The 16388-nt window shown below is 42.2% G+C and overlaps 1 protein-coding gene across 1 annotated transcript in view; it reads right to left on the reverse strand.

The window, feature by feature from the left end:
• Positions 1–285: 285 nt before the first annotated feature.
• USP24 (ubiquitin specific peptidase 24) overlaps positions 286–16388 on the reverse strand; it is a 64166-nt gene continuing 48063 nt past the window's right edge. Inside the window, exons 44-67 of the mRNA XM_069981309.1 lie at positions 16198–16296; positions 15813–15895; positions 14837–14978; positions 12848–12967; positions 12531–12745; positions 12326–12450; positions 12088–12229; positions 11589–11736; positions 10462–10557; positions 10241–10344; positions 9946–10059; positions 9561–9657; positions 9361–9477; positions 8913–9005; positions 8602–8704; positions 8368–8471; positions 8172–8285; positions 7276–7341; positions 7130–7193; positions 6246–6324; positions 5580–5655; positions 2964–3050; positions 2726–2836; positions 286–2514 (exon numbers count right to left, since the gene is read on the reverse strand). Coding sequence (XP_069837410.1) covers positions 2452–2514; positions 2726–2836; positions 2964–3050; positions 5580–5655; positions 6246–6324; positions 7130–7193; positions 7276–7341; positions 8172–8285; positions 8368–8471; positions 8602–8704; positions 8913–9005; positions 9361–9477; positions 9561–9657; positions 9946–10059; positions 10241–10344; positions 10462–10557; positions 11589–11736; positions 12088–12229; positions 12326–12450; positions 12531–12745; positions 12848–12967; positions 14837–14978; positions 15813–15895; positions 16198–16296 — 2562 coding nt within the window. The 3' untranslated portion in view covers positions 286–2451. The remainder of the gene's footprint in view (positions 2515–2725; positions 2837–2963; positions 3051–5579; positions 5656–6245; positions 6325–7129; positions 7194–7275; positions 7342–8171; positions 8286–8367; positions 8472–8601; positions 8705–8912; positions 9006–9360; positions 9478–9560; positions 9658–9945; positions 10060–10240; positions 10345–10461; positions 10558–11588; positions 11737–12087; positions 12230–12325; positions 12451–12530; positions 12746–12847; positions 12968–14836; positions 14979–15812; positions 15896–16197; positions 16297–16388) is intronic.

Below are 16388 nucleotides of genomic sequence, written 5' to 3' on the forward strand. Positions count from 1 at the left end.
AGTCTTTCTCACTACTATTTCTGACATGTGATCAGTAGCCACAAACACCGCTTCACTGATCAATAGTTAAGATACAGTCACATTATTGAGTTGGCATTTAAAGGCCCTATAACACAGATTGATTATCGTCCGTATTTGGCCAATAATCGTCCCATGTAATAGAAGGCAACATCAGCTGACGAACGATGTCAGCTGATCGTTGCAGTTGTTTGTCATTCAATATGTTAACAGACAAACGACTGTGATAGCAATGATCTGCTGGCGTCGCTCTGTGGAATAGGCAGCAGACCACCGCTATCCTTCATGGGCTGCACGGACCATCTAGCTCGCTGCCAATGCATGTAAAAGCAGCAGGGAACGAGGAGCAAATCAGAGCTGGCAGTGTCCGTTTGCTCTTCTAGTCGCCCCGTGTAATAGTGACTTAAGTTTCACCAGTGAGAAGGTGTTGTTACTCAGAAAATATTGTCACCTCTGTTTTCCCAGCATGAACCCTCCAGTTTCACGGATTAGGTAAGGGAGCAATACATAGGCACATGCAGGATGTCAATATGTTGGATATGTTTTGTGCGCTAATTTCCTGCTCCCTGGTGGTTGGGATGGTTCTATTTCTTGGCCTAATGGATAGAATGGCACACAGACTGCACAACCTACACTAATGAAATAGGATGACAGGTCATTATGTTTTAGAATCCAAGATGGCGACTGACTCTAGTTCTACAGCTGCCAATAACAAAGTTGCTGCATTGACTATTATATCCAATGTTCTCTGCAGGAATTGAAAAATAATGGCATTAGACCATGCTTGCCCGGCTCTGTGATACACCATAAAGTGTAGATCTTTTCTTGGAGTGGGGGAGGGGGCATGTCTTTTCCTCAATGCAAATTTTAGCGTTTTTTTTTTTGTAAATTCTTTATTTTCATGACAAAATAAAAAGAAAAGGCTGTTCTTAAAAAACGGGCAGCTGTGGCGAGGAGCTGAAGTAACCCAGGAGGCCTGATATCTACACAATGCAGAATAAAGCCCTGGTATACATCACCTCGCGACACAGAGGTCGATCATATGATACAAACACAACGCCCACCAACTGCCATGATTGAGACAAAAATTTACCAAAAAAATACAAAAATTAAAACATTTGGCGGATCTATACACGGAACATGTGAACGTTACAGAATGCATTTTACCCAAAACCTTTCTTATTTATTTTTTTTTAAGTGTTTCTGGCCATATACCTGATGGAGGTATTTCTAGATGCACAAGTCTGAACATAGACAGGTTTGCAAATCAATTCAGATTATGATGGTATAGATTTCTAGTAAGGGCCAAAGACGGGTGAAGCAAACTCTTAGACTCTTAACTCATACATTATTTGGCTGAACTTGCCCTTTAAATTAATTTTTCTCCTCCATATACTACTGCAATGTGCAGACGTGAGATACATGACTCCGCCCACAGATGCATCCTAGGATTCTGATTGGTTACCTCCACTGTGAATAAGGCATCAGCAACACTTTCCCCAACTTGTGGCTCTCAAGCTGTTGAAAATCTACAACCTGCTGGGAAACTATGTTGCCAAAGTTTTATAACTCTCACAAATGTTGCAGAACTACAACTCCCAAATAGCCCTGACTGAAAAACGCAGTAAAATGACAACGTTGCATTTTTTTTTTTTACAAATTTTACAAAGCTTTTACAATTGTTGCAAAGCTATAACCCCCTTGCACACCCTGACAATGCATGATGCAGCAGAGTTTTAGTTTTGCAATGTCTGGAAAGCCACAGGTTGGGAGGAAAACTGCAGTAGATACAAGGTAAGTCTGTAACACATGAGACGATCGGGCGGGCGTGGATTCCTGTGGCGCTATATAAATTATAGGAGACATTAAATACAAAGTGTCGTTTTTATCTTTTTTCTTTAAAAGATCGATTCCAAACTAGATTTGTACAAGTTTTAGTCTCTTACACATATTTATACATCGTTTTAAATCATTTTAATATTCCTAATAATATCGAAAGTTTTAAAAAGTTGCTGAACGCAGCTCCAGGATTTTGTTACACTTTGTATAAAACCAAAAGGAAAAAAAAAAAGAATTTCCGCAGCATTACAGATAAAGCAACAATTGTACATTCACTCCTTTAATGCTCACAAACTTAAAAAAAAAAAAAAAAAAATTAGGGGGGATTTTTTTTTTTCAGCCACTTGCTGCTTTTGTTTCATAAAATTCTGAAAAAAATACTTTGTATCCGTTGTTTTTGCAGCAATACGATTAAAGTTCTCTTGTTGCGACTTTTAGAAATGACCTTGGCGGTGTGGGTTTGCTGTGGTAAGAGTCTGGGAGACTTGGGGAGGGGGGCCCCGTCATTGAGCCACAGGCTCCAGAAAGAATTGTCTTCAAAGTGCGTTTATTTTCACAGCGTGGCGAGAATCTCATCGTCTTTTGTACCTGGATTTAAGGATCTACATCTTCAAGGTCACTTTTTGTGTCTCCAAGGATCATTGGAGAATCAGGGCCCTGGAAATACATATATAAAAATGGCAGAATAATTAAATGTCCTTGCTCTGGGACCCATGTTTATCTTGTATTCATGACCAAGAACCTCTGTTTGCGTCACCTTCATTATATTGTGCCATTTTTTGCTTTGTAATTGGAAATGATTGCACTGACACCAAACACCGCCCTCCCCTTATTATCAATTCAATGGACCAATCACAGGGCTCCATACCTGCTGCATGCTCCTGTCTCCGTTCTCATTGGCTGGACTGCTCTCTGAGCCGTTGCTGCTTCCGGACTGGTCCTTCTCATTCAGCAGGGCAGTGGCGTAGGCTAAGGTGTCCTGCATAGAGACTGCAGTTAGCTGGCATATCATTAACACATCACATACATACTGCTACCTGGATAGAGTACACACCCGTCACCCGTTTAATTTCCATGCCCCTGTACGCCAATTCCCTGTACACTACCTGTGCAGAGATCGTCCGCTGGAAGGTCTTGGCTGTAGACGTCTCATTGGACACATTGCTCTGTGGTGCCCAGCAGTGCTCAGACATCTGACAGCAGAAAACACAGCAAAGATCATTAATGCCATTCTACAATCCTAATGGTTTATACAAGTTACATTAGGTTTAAAGAGGCACTCTCACAAAACAAAACTTTTGACATCAGAGAGAAATGTTAAAAGTTTTGATCCGTGGGAGAGTGTTTGATCGGGAGAACGATCTGGGAGAAGTGTCTATATCACGTGAGGAGATATAATGCAAAATCTGTATAAGGCTAGTCTAGAAAAGACTTGACCTAAGCTGCGCCACACCCCTCTAGATGGTGCTGCACAGAGCAATGGACACAGCCTACCACTGTCCAAAGAAACTAAAATAATGCTGACAAGATATATACACATGCATATATAAAATCACAGCTGCTCTGGCGCAACTCACCCTCTACTAGAGGTCAGGATCATATAGAACCAGATATAGTCCCCACATGCATTCAAGTCCTCAGTAGGTGTCGATGGCAGATCGTACTAAAAAAGGAGGAAAGCTATAGATATCTTGCTGAGATAGTACAATCACTTATAACAGAGCTATAGTCAACGCACTAATCCATCAATCAAAGCTCACTAATGTATCTCGATATAAAACCCTGACCAGCGTAAGAAAACTAATGTCCTACCTGGGTATACAGAGTTGACATCATAGACATGCGGGGCAAGACGTGATGGTCCGCAGTGCGGACATATATAGTCTGTAATGCGGTCTAGTCCAGGCGGCGTAGTGTGATTGCACTGAAGTATCAGAGAACCATCTCCCGATCTGCAGTAATGGTGCGGAGTGAAAACTGTGGGCACGCTCCGGCCGGCAACGTGCACCACTTACTTCCGCCCTAAAGGTGAGCTTGTGACGTCACAAGCAAAAAAGTACGGAGGCCGTGGGTGACCACAAAAAACTCCAACGTCGTTTCGGAAATGCACAGATGCACACCCACGGCCTCCGTACTTTTTTGCTTGTGACGTCACAAGCTCACCTTTAGGGCGGAAGTAAGTGGTGCACGTTGCCGGCCGGAGCGTGCCCACAGTTTTCACTCCGCACCATTACTGCAGATCGGGAGATGGTTCTCTGATACTTCAGTGCAATCACACTACGCCGCCTGGACTAGACCGCATTACAGACTATATATGTCCGCACTGCGGACCATCACGTCTTGCCCCGCATGTCTATGATGTCAACTCTGTATACCCAGGTAGGACATTAGTTTTCTTACGCTGGTCAGGGTTTTATATCGAGATACATTAGTGAGCTTTGATTGATGGATTAGTGCGTTGACTATAGCTCTGTTATAAGTGATTGTACTGTTATAAGTGATTGTACTATCTCAGCAAGATATCTATAGCTTTCCTCCTTTTTTAGTACGATCTGCCATCGACACCTACTGAGGACTTGAATGCATGTGGGGACTATATCTGGTTCTATATGATCCTGACCTCTAGTAGAGGGTGAGTTGCGCCAGAGCAGCTGTGATTTTTATATATGCATGTGTATATATCTTGTCAGCATTATTTTAGAGATATAATGCAAGTCTGAACACTGGGACCCTGACTGATAAAAACTTTTGACGTCTCCCTAAAATGTCAAATGTTTTGTTTCATGATAGGTACACTTAAAAAAAAAAAATAAATAAAATCTGTAACTTTCTGAAAGACTTGATACTAGGCTCCTGCTTGTTGTCAGGAAAGAAGAACATTCTCCTTTTACATTCAGTAAACTATCTGACAGGGGGGGGGGTGCTACACTTGTGTCCACTCTTGACAATCCTCTGCGATGTAAACAAATCAGCAGCACCTACCTCTTCCTGTCCAGATAGTTATATTGATACATTGTAACAAACTATCTAGTGTAATAACACATGCAGCTTTTGATGCAATATTTTTAGCCACAGCCTGAAGGCCATCCAGCAAGAAGCAGCTTTTGTTTGACAGCTATTCCTCCTGACCCCCCTCTTTAAATACACATGCACACTCATCTTGTCAAAACATGCATGTGTTTTCAATGGGTTTCCAGACCCTGCTGCCCCCTCACCAGATCCCTCAGTTCCTTTTTTTCCACAGCTCATCTCCAGAGAAAACAAAAGGATTCAACATGAAAAGTCAAATTAAAACCTTTATTTTCCCTGATTCCATGTCTACAGAGACTTAAAGGAAGTCTGTCACTCCTGCTGCCGGGTTTGGGCCCGCCCGAATCCCCGGTGGAGCCCCTTATACTTACCCCTTCCTCGAAGTTCCCGTCAGGAACCGTGCACGCGCTGACCAGAGATGAGTCCGACGCCCATAGAGAATGACTGGAGCAGTCATCCACTATGGGCGCAGCTGGGGTGACAGGTCCCCTTTAAATGACCCCATACACTGAACACAGTCAACCAGACTCCAAGATATCAGTGGATTCTGCTGACCTTTCCCTAGTGTGTATGCATGCCATAATCCCTTCCTTTCTATTTCAAAATCCTTGTAAACCCACTGCCAACATTGCACCAAGCCCTGTAGGGGTAGACATAGCTATGGCAGAGGATGAATGAAGTTGCCTCCTTACCTTCTTCTGTAACCACTGCACAGCCCAGCTCCAGTGCTGAGAGTTTTCTTTGAAGTATTCCTTAGCAGCAGGGCACCTGTCACCAAACACAGACAATAACTGAGGGTTTCTCATTTACAGTGAACACCTTTCCTTACATTAATTGTGGCTTATGCTGGGGACAAGTTGGCTCCAACGTAAGACACATAGATGGAATACTGATTACGGCTGATCACCCAGGGTGCTGGTAGCAAATCACTAAGAAACCTGATCACAAAAAACTGTGGTAAACAATCCAAAATAGACATCCCTGTTCTTATTACTTCTCAGCAGCCAGGATGGCAGGAGAACCCAGTAGTCTCAGGGCGGAGGTGAAGTTTAAGTTTAAGGGTATAAACCCACACACCGTATACGCAGCGTAATTACTGCTGCAATACGCAGCAAATACGCAGCAGATTAGATCTCAATAACTGAACACAGCATCAAATCTAAACCATCAAATCTGCTGCGTATTTGTTGCGTATCTGCTGCGTATACGGTGTGTGGGTTTGTACCCTTAAGGTGGAGTGTGGAAGTGTCATCAGATGTAACATAATGAATACAAACAAAAGGAACACAAATGTACAAATAAGGTAAGAGAGATCTGACCCTAAAAGCTTATGATCCATACAGATACTTCAGACTTACTTCTGGGCCAAGGTTACGAGGAACTTCACGCACTGGTAGCAGCGGCTGCTGTCTATGTGATTGCTGTGATGCATTAACGCTGCAGAAAGAGAAGAGAAAGATTAAGCGATTCCAATAACATATCGTATAGTCCTAAATCTACAGATGTAAAGTTGACCCAGAGTTTTATGGTCCTGACAACCTGGGATGTGACTAAATTCATGTAAATTAACCTAATATCCTCAAAAACAGAAATCCATTCTATACAGGCGAGTTCATAGCCTCCATTTATAATGTGGATGGACCTTCGCTGGGGTCAGATGAAGCTTCCATGATTGCTTGGGGTAGAAGGTGCCAGCTCCACAGATCAGGGGATCGCTTTGTAGGCTTCCAAGAGACAACCCTTTAAACTACTATTTTGCTGCAATGTCATCCTTGTAAAATACATTTAGCTATGGAAATGCCGATGCGCTGTGTAGCAGTCTAAAGCAGTGCTTCTCAATTCCAGTCCTCAGGATCAGTTTTGAGGAGTTCCCACACAAAGGACACCTGTGAGAATACCTGATGCACTGAGTATAATTATATCACCTGTGCAATTCTAAGGAAATCCTCAAAACATGACCTGTTGGTGAGGCCTGAGGACTGGAATTGAGAAGCACTGGTCTAAAGCATGTCCAATTACTACATGTACATATTATCTTTACTTTTTGAATTTTTCTAGAACAGTTCAACTCCATATCTGGATCTTTTTAGAAAATTTGGAATAAAAGTAATTTTTTATTGAGATTACTCTGTGACATACAGTGCTATTATTCATATTGATGAGTGGATCCTATACACTAAATCAAATTGGTCGGTTAATATATATTTTTATTGAGCGACACTTTATGAAGACTGAGACTCACCCAGCAGCCCATCAGACTCAAAACCAAACTTCAGCCTCTGCAGCTGGATGGGATCTTCAATTACCTTAAAGGAACAAACCAAGATGAAGTCAGTAACTATTAAGGGCAGGAAGAATCCTTCTAGGAGCTGCCAGGCTGCTACATACCAGTATCTCATGTAGGAGAGTGAACATGTTCTTTAGCTCGTGCGGAGGAGCAGATTCCAGCTGATTCTGGAGGAAAATGTTAGATATAATAAATGTCACTTTTCAGGAATCAATAAGTATGAATAGTTCAAGCAACTTAAGGAAACTCTGTAATAGGTTTTATTAAGCAAAAGAGTTTCCTTCTGTACTTAAAGTGCAGTGTTTCTACCCCCCCCCCCCCCCCCTTTCAGAAGCAGCAAGATTTCTGTGTCCATTATGCTTTTTGGAGGGGGGAGAGGCCAAGAGGGATGAGGGAGCACGGAGAGGAGAAAAAAAGGCATCCCTGCACAAATCATCCTGCAATTTTCTCTCACCAAGATCCCAGATAAGCACTGACCTTTCTGACCTGCGAATCCAGCTTTATCTGCCCAGACAGTACCCAAACAGCAGGGGCTACTTGTCTGCTTTTCCTGCTCACTTATCCCCCTTGACCCCTCCCTCCTCCATAGGTTATGGGTCATTTTGCTCCTCTGTAATGAAGACGGCTTTGCCTGATAATGCACAGATTTGAGGTGTGTATGGTTGGGGGGGGGGGGGGAGGAGCTTTTTTCCCTAACACCACCTATTACAGAGTTTCTTAAAATTGCTTGTACTACTGAGTTCTCAACAAAAATAAATAAATAAATTAAATGACAGTGACACTTTAATATTGGTTTCCGACATCCAGGTCATAGTGACAGTACAAACTGTGGTTATGAGGGCCTGTATAAATGGTGACGACCCAGCGGAATGTTTTGGCATTGACTTATGTAAAATAAAACCACTGTTAATGGCAGTGTAAGAGCAGCTTACATGCTCTTACACTCACTAGACTTATAAGTGGTCAGACCATATGCTTTTATGGCAGCATCACTTACCTTAATGAAGTTCAGAACTGTGAGAGAGAATCTCTCATTACAGAAGCAGCAATAGACCAACATCTCAATGAGAACAGAGAGCGACCCAGGAAGCTCCCGCATGGCAAACATCACCTAGAAGAGGATGCAGGTACTGATGAGAGAACCCCAAAACAAAGAGGAACCCCAAAATAAAAGGCACATAGCTGTTGCCTACCTCCAGCAAGTAAGGCTTCCCTTCCTGCATAAACATCAGGGTTTCCACCTCCGAATGGAGCGGCAGCAGAGGACCGTGTGTGCCCACCAGAGGCTTCCCAGAAGCTGATACAAGTGGAAGATCATTCACATATATCAGTAATCGGTATATAGCAGTAAAGTGCAAAATACAGGATAAGTAATGTATGTACACCATTTACATTATATCAATATAAAACCTGTGAACACCTCTTACCTATGGTCCGATGGGGAGAAATGTCAGAATGCAGAATCAGCAGCGCTATTGTATTGTGCAAGAACCCAAACTCACGAGCTTGTGCCGGGCTCCACCGGCGATTCTGTGAATACATGAAATGAGTAGTTTGAATCAGTAGTTAGAAACTAGTTCAAGGTTATTAGACAGATTTAACAAATTAGGAAAATTTAAGCAGTGCGCCATGCTCAAAATAGGGTAATAACACTCAAAGTGGACATGGCTGTCAGAATGATACTCTCAGTGTGATGACAATGTATATGTTTACCGTATGAAGTAGTACACTTGGTTACCTGGTTGTTCTTCCGATTGGGGCCGAGCAGGAAGTTGATGAAATGTCGCAGGGCGGAGTACTTTAGTAGAAGTTCTACAGCGCGCACTCCTTGCTGGATGTGGGAGAATTATAGATTAGAAAAAACATTATTACATTACAATGTACTGATAATTTACGGGGGTGTAACAAAACGCCAAAAGTCCACTGTTTTTTGGAGTTTGCAATGTTAGTCATTAACTACATTAGGCTGACCATAAAGGGGCTCCCCCCTAAGCTTTATGGAACCCTTACACTACAAGGCACTCCACGGTCTATCTGCTTTTGGGAAATACTTTGCTATAGGAATACCCTGGGTAAAGACACAGTGTATAATTTTGACGTGGACTGCCGTCTGGATTGGTCATATAGCCAAAAAAAAAAAGGCCCAGCATGCATTACATAAGAGTGCGGTGGCTCTTTTAATATACCTTCTGTACAAAGTTGTTGAAGAGGAAGAAGTACTGAGCACAGTTCTTGCAGTTTTCGGGTACATCCTTATCCAGCAGGCTGAGCAGCATCTCTATCATCAGATGGACTCCATTAACCTGAGGCATTAAAAAAATTGATATTTAAGTGAAATTTAGGTTCTCTATTGCCTCCCAGAACATGCACAAATGTCACTCATTACCTTATCTCTGTGAAGTAAAGCGCCATCTAGTGCCTTCTCTAGAATAGTGGCCACAGCACATCTGACCTCTCGGACACAGCACTCGAGAAGAAAAACCCTGTTGGGTTGGATGCCAGAGGTAAATTATATTACACACACCAATATATTCAACATACGTGTAGCATACTGGCTGCCTATAGCCACCAATAGTGAGTTCACAGTGTGTATACACTAAAAAACACGTCAGTATGCAGCACCCCTCCCTCTATTGGTGGCTGCAGGTAGAAGAACTGTATCACATAACTATACACAGGATTCAGAGCTCTGAATCAGAAGAAAACAAAGCCCCAATAAAGTGACATTAAAAATAAATCAGTGCAGAATTTTGGCAAAGATTTAAACATACTTGACAAGTTCCCTGCCTTCCGATCCTACAAAGTACTCCACAAGCCACTGGCAGGCGTCACAGCTCTTAGAAACCAAGGCCTCAATGGTTGCAATCCATTCCTCGGTGTCAGCCCTGCAAGCAAATACAGAGGATGCTGCATAACATTAAAAGTAAGTGGGCAAGCAGGCAAGTATAAACAAGGAAAGTTATTAAAAAATGATTGCAGCTGTTGCTAAATGTATTATTTCTATATATTGTCAATGAATTAAGGTTGCTTTATGTATATCCATCACAAGGGAATTGGATTCCTCACCTGAGTTTCCTCTTTGTCCGCAGATAGGTGTGAAAGAGAAACTGAATGGACAGCTGTGCACTAACTTTGGCCATTGAGGGGTAGTTTGGATGCTTGAGCTTTGTCTACAGGGAAACATGAAATAAAGAACCAATGAACAGAAACTACAGCTTGCAAAGTATAAGAGGTATAACAAGTCCATATCTGTGCCACAAATCATAGGGATGCATTATATTACTTACTGCATTCACTGACGCCAGGGAGAGCACAAAACTAAAATAGTCAGTGTTGTAAACGTCGCGGTTCTTCATAAACTTAAGGTTTTCATCTCTAACCATCTGAAAGTGAAGCAGATAAATAAAATTTACAAATGTAATCCAATATCCATGGTGAATAATAATCTGTTTAGAGCCCATAAGCTGCATAGGACAACAAGTATCAGGTAGACAGAGTCCTCCCTGTGAAAAAGCCCAATATAGCCCCCTGCCCCCATACACTCCATTAGCAGCGATCATTCAGATTTGATGGTTCTCAGATCTAAGAGCCCCTTTACACAGGGCAATTATTTGCTGAACAGGTCGACATTACCCTATAAAATAGGGCCAGCGATCAGCTGACAAATGAGCAAACACTTGTTCGGCAGGCTGATTAGGTCATTTTGACAGGTTAGGGTCCATTTACACAGAAAGATTATCTGACAGATTATCTGCCAAAGATTTGAAGCCAAAGCCAGGAACAGACTATAAACAGAGATCAGGTCATAAAGGAAAGCCTGAGATTTCTCTTCCTTTCAAATCCATTCCTGGCTTTGGCTTCAAATCTTTGGCAGATAATCTGTCAGATAATCTCTCTGTGTAAATGGACCCTTACGAAACATAATTGTTCATTGGCCACATACATCCCCGTGTAATAGGGAATGTTTGGCCAATGGCAGATGACAGCTCTGCCTACACAATTAACTAATTGTGGGTAAATCAGCGCCAATTAACAGGATATTCATCACTAGAGATGAACACAACTCAAGCATGCTTTAGTCCAATAGTTCAGCATTTGAATACCGGTGGCTGAAGTAGTTGGATGCAGCCCTAGGGAGTCCAGGAAAACATACATAGACGGTCTATGGCTGTATCCATGTTTTCCAGGCAGCCAACTTCGTCAGCCATCAGTACTCTAAATGCCAAACAGCCAGACTTGAGCATGCTTGAATTGCACTCATCTCTATTCAACACATACAATGTGGCACATTTCTAAATACATGACATTTCTACCATTGTTCAGGCATTCTAAAAATCCCCAAATTTCAGCTGTGGGAAAAGTCCAGTAGACACAAGAGAACACAAAAGACTCCCAGAAGTTCTCAGCCGGGTACCTGGTATATTCTAAGAGGCATCTTCTCCACGAACAGACCTTTCTTCTCCCCCTTTCTCACCAGCTTGGTTAATATAGAGAGGCGGTCATTGGTCCGGTGAGGCCGAGGAGAGGACTGGGGTGAGATGTCAGGAGATGATGGTGCAGACCTTAAAAACAAGACATCAGATGTATTTTATTGTTTAAATCAGCTGGAGAATATAGGCAATGCTTCCTTCAAAAAAGTTAGTAAATGATAGGCTGAAATTCCTGTAGTCTGGCACAGAACTACAATGTAAGGTGGAAGCAGGAGATTTAAATTAAATGTGCACATGGGTTGTAATAACTTCAAATTATCTGATCCCAGAAGCTTACACTCTAATAAATAGTGCATATAAAACTTCATAGAGTTCCAATTACCCTAGGAGATAGCACATGCAAATCCATAGAAAACATACAAACCCCGAGCAGCTGAGGGACTTAACACAACCATTAAAAGTTAGCAGGAGAACAATACTCACAGGGTGAGATCTTCAGCCTCCTGGCGCACAACACTAACTCTGCTCTTTTTTGGTAAGACTGGGGAGTTCTGGTCAGACACACGTTGATAGAAAAGCATGTAGGCATTCCAATAGCGACGACGCACATCAGGGTATGGGTTTGCTGTGCAGAAGGTAGGTCAAGGCTTGGTAAACACATGTGTCTTTTAATACCTTTAAGCACTACCCCCAAAGCTACTACAGGAGATATACAACTTACACTGATCGTAGACTTTAGGTCTATACTCTCCACCAAAGCATTCATACTCAATAGTCTCATCGTTCAGATCAAACTCCTCCACCACAGTGTCATTGAACTTATACCATTTGCTTTTACCACAGGTCCTGCAACAGAAAACACGCAGTGATGAGACAATGATGCAGTGGTAATTCCTGGGACATTTAATGGTCTTGTGCTGAATTACCTGCGATCCTTAATGAAGGAGTAATAATGACCGGCGTGGGCCTGGCCACTGTGCACAATCACACCAACCAGCTCGTAGTTTTCAGTCGGGGCCACTTTCTTTCGTGGGGAGCCTCCGCTGGGGTCTGTATGTCTCCCATTGTCCCCCTCTGAGGAAGAGTCCTGGCGGGCCATGCCGGATACTGTGTATGGCTCCATGTTCAGCATCCAAGGGAACTGCAAACAGTGAGGTAAATGATGGAACATACAGTCTGCATTCACCTTCAACTTTAACTAAATAGACTGTATTTGCCTAATAGGCGTATTTCTGAATCCTACCTTGATCTGTTCATCGTATTTAATGGAGCGCCCACTTTCCCAGTCAAATCCAAACCTCATGAGATGAATGACCAGGACGCTGGGCAAAGATTTGATGCATGTTCTCTTCACCGTCGTCCTCTGAAAAAAAAAAAAATTAAAATTAATGAAAAGGACTTTTAATTCACTATGGTGTGTGGTTTGAGAACATAGTTTTAACTATAAAAAAATTGTTATATAATTCGAATTTAACCCTTTGAGGACCAGGCCCAAAATGACCCAGTGGACCGCGCAAATTTTGATCTTAGTGTTTCCGTTTTTCCCTCCTCCCCTTCTAAGAGCTCCAGCACTTTCAGTTTTTTATCTACAGGCCATGTAATGGCTTATTTGTTACAGGAATAGTTGTACTGTGTAATGGCGTCATTCATTTTACCATAACATGTATGATGGAATCCCAAATATATTATTTATGAAGATATAAATTGGTGAAATCGCAAAAAAGAATGCAATATGGTAACGTTTGGGGGGTTCCTGTGTCTACGTAATGCACTATATGGTAAAAGCGACATGATACCATTACTCTATAGGTCAGTACGAACACAACCATATGCAGGTTTACGCAGATTCTCTAATGTTATATATTTTTTTTAAATGAAATCCTTTTTTTTGGCAATTAATTATAAATAAAATGTGACTATTGTGACGCTTATAAAGGTTTTATTTTTTCACCTACGGGGCTGTATGGGGTGTCATTTTTTCCGCCATGATCTCTAGTTTTTATTAATACCATATTTGTGAAGATCGGACGTTTTGATCACTTTTTATTAATTTTTTTATATATATAATGTAACATAAAATCGGTAATCCGCGCACTTTTTTCCCTCTTTTCGTGTACGCCGTTTACCGTTCGCAATGACGCTTGTTATATTTTAATAGATCGGACAATTCCGCACGCTACGGTATATTATATGTTTATCTATTTATTTATTTTTATATGTTTTATTTATATAATGGGAAAGGGGGGTGATTTAGACTTTTATTGGGGGAGGGGTTTTGGGGTAGTGTGTTAGTGTTTTGAACTTTTTTTTTTTTACACATTTGAAGTCCCTTTGGGGGACTTTTACATTCACTACTTGGATTTTTACACTGATGAATGCTATGCCATAGGCATAGCATTGATCAGTGTTATCGGCGCTCTGCTCATTGAGCCTGCCTGTGCAGGCTTAGAGCAGCAGATCGCCGATCGGACCGCGCGGAGGCAGGTGAGAGAGCTCCGGCGGCCCGTTTTACCGATCGGGACCCCCGCAGTCACACTGCGGGGGTCCCGATCGGTAAGTGACAGGGGACTCCCCCTGTCACTTACACTTAAACGCCGCGGTCGCGCCGCGATCGCGGCGTTTAAGGAGTTAATGACACGCGGCAGCGCGATCGCTGCAGCGTGTCATTGCCGGTGAGGTCCCGGCTGCTGATTGCAGCCGGCCCCCACCTGCTATGAAGCGCGCTCCGCTCCGGAGCACGCTTCATAGCGTGAGAAACACCCAGGGCGTACAGTTACGCCCTAGGTCGTCTGGGGACAGACTTCCATGGCGTAACTATACGCCCTGGGTCGTCTAAGGGTTAAAGAATAATTTTTTGTGTGTATGCAGGCAACAATCGAAAAATGAACACATCTTTTAGGCTGACCTTAAAATCATTGGTAATCTTTCACTAAATATTTGCTAATTGTACAAATTTTTCATTCTTTTGCTGGAATCAGGAGATTGTAGTAACAATCGTAACTAAGGACTATCGCTGTATGTGATGGTGAATTATTTCAGTTTTTGCTTTGTCTAATAGGACCCTAAATAACATGAACTAAAGATTTTAACAGGAAGACGAATTTTGAATGCAGCTCTGAAGTGTAATACAGGCTGTAACTCAGTGTAACAGCAAATAAGAAAATAAAATGTTGATAAACTTTGAATTTATTCAATAAAAATTAATGTATTTCTTTATCGTCCCCATACTCACCTTCTCCTTGCATTTTTCACAGTAATATGCATTGCTCCCCTCCAGTACTTCTCCCCTCACAAACTGATCAAGAGAAATTTCAAGGCTCTGGCAGGAAGTCACCCCTAAATTCAGAGCCATAAACGCTTCCTCTCGCTCATATCTGCAAAAGACACGTCAAGGTAAGGACACAAAGTTAACTGGAAAACAATGAGGATCGGGAAAAGTTCATACATGGCTGAAATTGCTGTCCGGATTCTGGATAGCAGATCTACAGTAAAATTCAGATAGATACATGTAGATGTTCCAAATAAAAAAAAAAAAAAAAAAAAAAAAAAAAAAGGGAAAAAGCCATAAATTTGGCACATGGTAAATCCAAATATAACACATGCAGATTGTAATGTGGGAGTTCTGTCAAAGTCTTAACTAATGGTCCTATTAGATATCGCGCAGTGTAATAAAAACAACGATCAGCAGATAACCCAATCATTCGCTGATCGTTGTCTTTCAGCAGGTTTAATAATCATCGGACGCTGAGTGTGCATCACTCCGTCTAATAGGAGGTGCAGGGTCGGAGGCCAATGAAAATGCAGAGAAAATAAAGCTATACCTTACCCGTCCACCTTCACAGCCACCGGTGAAGCCTCTGAAGACATCTCTGCAGTGATAGGCCACTAAGCCTAACACTGGCCACAGCTCTGTCCCTGTTCAGCCAGTGATTGGCTAAGCGGCTTGTCACTTCAGAGACGTCTCAGAAGTGCCAGTGGCAGCTGCGGGGAGAAGGCACAAGGATGGAAGCCAGGGAGCGTGGAGAGGTAAAGTATAGCTTTATTATTTTCTATATATGCTGCAAAAGCTGCACAGACATCACTAACAATATCTAGCAGACCAGCGCTTGCTTACACAGAACATTGGGCCGTGTTATACGGCCCTAACCATTAGTTCAACCCTGAAGGGACAGATACCACACTGTGTACTGTCAGTTCTCAGAACTCACCTATGGGGACAATCTTTGCAGATCTTTTGGTCGGAGTAAATCCCTTGAAAGGTGTTCTTAAACAGTTGATCACGCCCCATTTTCTGTAGATGAATAAAATATAACTGTATTCAGTAGGTACTCAGTATTTAGTAAGTGAGCAGACATGTGTAAGACATTTAAAAGGTTGTTTTCTCCTGCAGTAAACCAGATATTCCAGGAAAAGGACATACTTGGGCCCCAAGGAAAGACATTAATCCATTTAGACAGGGATATCCTGATGGCACAACTTTATTTGAAGCCATAAAGAACAAAATGGCTCACAAGTTCACATCTGTGATCAACATAGGAAAGCACAAAAATACTTTGCAGTTGTGTAGAGTTTGTGAGAACATCGTACCAGTACCTTTAGGTATTCATCCATCTGATCTATGAGGCTTGTGAAGAATTCGTAGGCATCCTGCTGCTCCCGGACATACAGCTCTTTGTTCCACATCTTGAAGATCTACGGATTGTCAGTAATGAATTAGATCATGTATTGGAACATGTCTGTGCAACAAAAAATGTTCCATAATATAAAATCGTGGGGAGCTATCC

This window comes from Dendropsophus ebraccatus, chromosome 8 (assembly GCF_027789765.1).
Source record: "Dendropsophus ebraccatus isolate aDenEbr1 chromosome 8, aDenEbr1.pat, whole genome shotgun sequence".
Taxonomy (NCBI): domain Eukaryota; kingdom Metazoa; phylum Chordata; class Amphibia; order Anura; family Hylidae; genus Dendropsophus; species Dendropsophus ebraccatus.